A 6,096-nucleotide genomic window follows, 5' to 3' on the forward strand; every position below is an offset into this window, starting at 1 on the left:
ACGAGTTTATCATCCTTCCAAACCTTTTCTGTTTATTTCCTCCCAAACAATCCCAWCTTCCCTTGTAGTAATGTAACTCCTAACCACCCTGTATGTTCACTCTTGACATGTGAACCAAGAAGAGCATCAGGGCTCACATTTTCTTCTATGGAAAGACAGTAGGGCCTGAGTTAAAGACGAGTAGCAGAGCAGGTGGGTAAAACTGTTGTCACTGTAAAAGACCACAAAAAAAGACCCACTGATCCCAGATTTTCAGAGTGGCAGCAGGGGAGAGAGCTAAACATGCAGCAAGTAGAGCTGGGATGCTTGTGCAGAAGCCCTGCTTAGGAAGTCCTCTTATCTTCTGCTATAGGCAAAGTGAGCTGACTCCTGCCTTAAAGAGCAACCTATATTACACATTCCTTGTCTAATGGGGTTCAGACTCCAAAGTTAGTAGATTTCCGGCATTAAGGAAAGACTTAACTCATCCATTTRCATATCTCATTATACTCTGTTCTTCACCCTCCTAATTTCCCAGTACAGGGGCTGCTTTGCTCCCGTCCTGGTGGAAAGGAGATTACTGTTCTGCAGTGTGAATGGGCTCAAGGCTCCAGCTTCCCTTCTTGCCAGGGGAACGCTCATATCCATGTCCTGAAACCTGAGAYGGATCCCAAAACTAACTGAAGGGCTTTGTGTGTAAAAATGGGAAGAAAATAACAGAGATGGATCCATCCTCAGGACAGGGAGACTTTACCATCTGAGGTCCAYCTAGTAAGTCAGCTAGAACTTAATCTATGACTTGTATTATCACTTGAACTCTGACTACCAACAGTACAATTTTAGTGCCATTAAGAGCCTTACTTAGAAAGCTGGAAGCCATACATACTTTGGCAAAGGGCCTCCTTTCATGAGCTTTTCATTACCTCCTTTGGCACATGAAAGAAAGTTCCTTTTCCCACCAAACTGTGATCCCAGGCAGCACTACATTCTTTCCATTCTCCCTAGCAGTTTTTCATCTTGTTCAGTTTTTATGCAAGATGCACATTTATCATGTCTTTTTGTTTATACTGACCCCRAGTACTTCCGTTCTATTTGCTTCCTCCTATACTCTGATCTTAGGGTTTTTATGCAAAGATTTACACCACCCCCAAGCCTTATATCTCAGAAAATTTGCTACCACTTGGCAAATACTTGGAAACACTACTGGCTTTATACATTCATTCTTCCTTGGAACTTTCTTTCCACTGAAGAATTCAACAAATACCTCTGAGACACTAAGGGCATTTTTAACATTACAAAGTGCTAAAGATTGTGKAAGATAGGAAAGACTGCAATAAAAACCATCTTCTCCCTTCATTATGCTCATGTAGGATGTAATCCACCAAGGCAGTAGCCATCTAAAGAAAAATCCCTATTTTCACTTTGCATGCAAAATGTATCACAGGAAAATTGTAAATCAGACTGTTTGTGTGCAATAGAAGTCATGCAATTTTTTTCAGGAAAAAAAGAAGTGAATATAGTTGAATTTAAGGAAAAGCATTATTGAAATACATTAKGCATACTCTATGTGCACTTGGAATCTTGTGTATATATACACATATGTATACCCATACAAGTGGCATGGAAGGGGGATTATGAAGAGATGGGACATGAGAAAGTAGAATTAAGGAAAACAGTCACCTTTATTACATGTAATATGCAAGAATTAAGGCTGACCCAACTGTGTGAMCAGCCATTGGCAGTGAGGCAAAAAACAACTTTACTCTATATGGATATATATTGTAATAAGTATAAGGACCAGAGAAGAAATACACATGTACCTCACTTGTGCAGTCAGGCTCTCAGTGCCTCTCAGAACTTCAATTATATTTCCTTGCAGGGCTAAGAATATTGTCAGATTAGAGCAAAAGTCCTTGTCATCTTCAGAGGGGGAGCTGGTAACATTTGAGCCTAATGTGAGCCTGAATTTTTTGCATTTCCCAGGTCTTCTGTTTCCACTCCCACCTCAGACTGTTTGCTCTAGAACTCTGAAAATAAGTACTGCAGAATGCACTGCAAAGAAATGAAACCAACGGTTTCATTTCCCTAATGCATCACCTAATGACAGAAACAAGATGCATCTGGGGTAGCAGAACAGGCAAAAATGTCACATGCTACCTGAACACAAATGTCTTTATGTAATGTTGGTTAAAAAGTGAATAGGCGATATGTTACGTTTTCACTCATTTCTCGGAATCAACATTAAAAATAAGCGGAGGAATAAGTGTATAACTATTCCAGGTTCCTGCCAGTGTAAGTTAGTGATAACGTCACAGTAAAGCCATCTGGGCCACCGATGGAGGGGGGAGGGTAGGGGAACAGTYTTTGCACTGCAAAAGGAGGAAAAGGGAGGAGAAAAGAGGAGATTAGTTTCTAGTCAGAGCAAGACTTCTGTGGTTGTACCTTAATCACGGTTAAAACCTAAAACAAGACAGAAGCAACATATTTCAAGGAATGCCAAGCCCCCAACTTTTTTATTTTTCTCCTCATGTAAGCAGATTACATATCTGTGACTGTGATCCCACGGAAAACCAGTTTCCACTTTTTTATGCCTCTGTGGGTCTCAGTCCATCCCTCTCCCCATATCCTTTTACCAGGGTTATTGCAGTCCATGGAAAATCTCACACTGCTTGCGACAGTAGGGAGGATCTAGGTACTCCAAAGCAAGTGTTTGGACACATTTAATTTTCATGAATACTTCCTTCTGAAATTAATTTTCTCATGTCTCCTCCTTCATAGTTTAAAAGAGATTTTTCACCTGAGGAAAGTCTTGTCTTTTCTTGTTCTCAGCTTCCAGATAAAGTCTATATCCACAGTAAGACAGGATTTAGCCAGYATTTATTATTAGTGCAGTATTTTGCACTAGTAACTGTAACACGTGAAATGCCTTACAGAGAACTGAAAATCTTTTTGCTCTGGTAAAAGAGCAAAAAAGTAGCACGGRTGGTATGGCATGGGCCAGAGAGACCACCTTACCTCTCACAGTTTGTGCAAATATATTCTAGTTCTGGCACTCTTTTGCAAGTGGTGTTTTGAAATAGTCAAGCAAACTGACAAATAACTGGGGYATGTTCATATCTGCACAGAGAGTATCCATAAGGATCAAGAGTACATAATTAGATTAACAGGTAAATGAAAAAGATTACTCATAATTAAAGCAAAGACTATTTCCTCATCTATCACACACATTATTTTGTATAAYAGAATGAAAAGTGTTCAAATCATTTTTAAGATACACTTTCTCTTTACTGGACCACAAAAAATGTCCTTACGACATCTTTCCCAGAGGTTGTCTCCTTGCAATTTAAAAAAACAAAACAAACAAACAAACAAACAAACAAACAAACAAACAAAAAAGGTGGAGTTAAGAATAATTATGTAGTGGTAGAACTCCTAGAGCCTGGCTCAATTGGCATTTATTAGCATTTGCTATATGTAGATGCATGCATGTCCTTGCTTAAACCCTGTCTTTCAGTGCTAACATGTTTGAACAGCTTTTGACACTGAGCTGCCTGCTCAGAGACCGGAGAGAGTTAGCGACTGCTGGGGCCTGATTGTGCCTTTGTAGGACTGTGATGGAAACCAGTTTCAGAGCTGGTGGTACTCATGACTAAACCAAGAGTTAAGGAGCTGGAGTACTTAAGTGCATGTGTCTTCCTGTGGGAACTCATTGCACTGSAATGTGTCTTATCAGAAGTACACCGTAGATTCCTACATCTAGGGCAGTCAGTTTAAGATCCTTTTATAGTACCTGGAGAGAGATAAGCRTATCTAGGACACAATTTGTTTCATTCTGATAAAGGTGTCTAAAACAGGCCAGATGAATCATGCCTCCAAAATGCCTTCCTTTCTCCACCGGCTTTAAGGGGAGATAAGGCAATGACCCTTATTGTGGACACCTACGCTCATTGTATTTCGAAGTCAGAGGTAATTTCATCCTGCTTGGCATGTAGAAATGTGTAATAATTTAATGATCTGAGACTTTTAACTGAAAAAAGGGTCTACAGCTGCAATCACTGATTAGACTGGAAAAGAAGGGTTTACGCTCTTAATGTGTGTTTCAGATCAACACAGTTCAGAGTCAGGTGACAAGCCATACACAGTGACAGTTGTTCCAAAACATATGGAAAAAAAGAGGAAAAACATTTTGGCTTCTAAATAAAGCGAAGGGAAAAGCCATAAGTATTTAAAAGTAAGCCATTACACCAAGCAYTACTACAACAAACCGCTTCTTGTTCCTTTCTTCACAACTCASTAGCCATTGACTCTGTTGTACGCAGCATGAATATGCAATGTTTAAAATACTTTGATGTGATTAACAGCACAAGGAGACTAGCTGATCACTCCACTCATTCATTCAAGYCATCTAGGACAGAAACGCTCATGTTAATGTCTGAATCAGAAAACCTCTGCAGCTAGTAATGGATTTGCAAGTATAATCACTGCTCAGTGATTTTGAAATGAACTAATGGTTTCTTGCTGTTTTTATGTTGATTGACTCCCAGCAGTAACAACCTGATTTGATTCTTTACGGTTCCTCTCCTCTCTTCTCTAGGATGTTGTCGGAGGGTTACCTTTACAGGATCACCTACCTTTGCAAAGATCACTTCAACTCTGAGCTCTACAGAGAGAGCGCAGCAGAGGAAGCAGCATGTGAAATGAGGCCYATGCGAGGCTTCAAGTATTCTTCCACAGATGAAGCACAAGGAAAAAGTCTCTTTCAGAGATGCAGATCTGCTGGCAAATGCATTTCCTCAGTCCATTCTAAAGGCAGCAGACATATCGGTAAGCAGAAAGATAATCTCCCGCAGCCTGCCAAGCACCCACCCTCTGAGGGGCAGACGCCTCCAGCTGTGGACATCTGTGAAGGGCTGACGAGAAAAGATGCCTACCTGGTTCCGTCTTCCTGTAAAAGCATTTGCAAGAACTACAACGATTTGCACATCGCTGGGGACTAYGTGATGCCCATTAGCTCAGTAGCAACAGATTTTACTTGTGACAGTGGGATAGGTCCCTTCTTGGAGTCCTCAGAGATCCCGCCACCAATGGAGTCRGTGAAAGTTCCCCCCACCGACACCAGTCGCAAACCAGCTCAAGGCTACTCATCATGCTGGCGAGCAGCAAGTTTAGTGCCGCACCACCAGCCCCTCTCCGACTCGGCCCTGAACGACTACCTAGAACAGAAGCTAGTGGAACTGTATAAACAGTATATCATGGACAGCACAGTAAACAGGGCATCTCCCACTCAGATCCTGGCCTCTGAGCTTATCATGACTAACGTAGACCAAATCAGCATGCAGATATCACGAGAGAGAAATATGGAGACCACCAAGGCCAAAGACATTGTCATTAGCCGCTTCTTACAAATAGCCAGTGAAAAAATATCCTCAGAAATTAGCACACCTAGTCTGCATATTTCCCAATATAGTAACACTAATGCGTAATGTTAGCATGTCAGCAGTTAGAAAGCTTTTATGTTCTGCAAAGTCAAATTTTAGATTTTTATTTTAAGTCATCTTGCTACTTTGTAAAAATGTGTTTTCTGGCTACCACTTAATTTAAGCCTTCCAGTAAATATCATCACTTATTAARTATCTGTACTGTGCAGCCCATACACCATAGACCAGATTTACAGTTTAAAAAGAAAGTTTTTCCCAAAGGCTTTTCTTCAGTCAGCTTCAAACATTAAAAAGTTTTGACAGAAAAAAAGACTGAAAGTACATGATGCTCTTCCAGGTGTTCAGGTATTCTCTTTCTTCCCCAAATGCTATAYGTCTCATTTTAACTTTCTTCCTCTCTTTGGAATCTGCCGTGCAACCTGTGGGTCAGTGTGAACCAAAGACTTCTGTGTTTGCCTATGTAAACCTTGTCACRGTGATTACAGAGCCAAAGAAATAGAAAAAGTCTATTTTCCCGCCCCAAAACCCAACTCTACTTATGGCAAACCTGACAGATGTTTTTTATAATCTATTCTTAAAGAAGACAGATGAAAAATAGTTTATACCTTCTTCTGTACTAACCAGTTATTCCATTGCTGTCTTTCTATTCAAAAACCACCATTCCTTTTTGTGATCCAAG

At 40.5% G+C, this 6,096-nt stretch overlaps 1 protein-coding gene across 1 annotated transcript; it reads left to right on the forward strand.

The window, feature by feature from the left end:
* Window positions 1-4,574: 4,574 nt before the first annotated feature.
* On the forward strand, window positions 4,575-5,462 carry TASL (TLR adaptor interacting with endolysosomal SLC15A4). The gene has a single exon (XM_085319450.1). It carries the CDS (start codon window positions 4,575-4,577, stop codon window positions 5,460-5,462), a length of 888 nt encoding a protein of 295 aa, XP_085175576.1.
* The last annotated feature ends 634 nt before the right edge of the window (window positions 5,463-6,096 follow it).

Source organism: Rhea americana, unplaced genomic scaffold (assembly GCF_003343005.1).
Source record: "Rhea americana isolate MKP2758 unplaced genomic scaffold, rheAme1 scaffold_59, whole genome shotgun sequence".
Classification (NCBI taxonomy): domain Eukaryota; kingdom Metazoa; phylum Chordata; class Aves; order Rheiformes; family Rheidae; genus Rhea; species Rhea americana.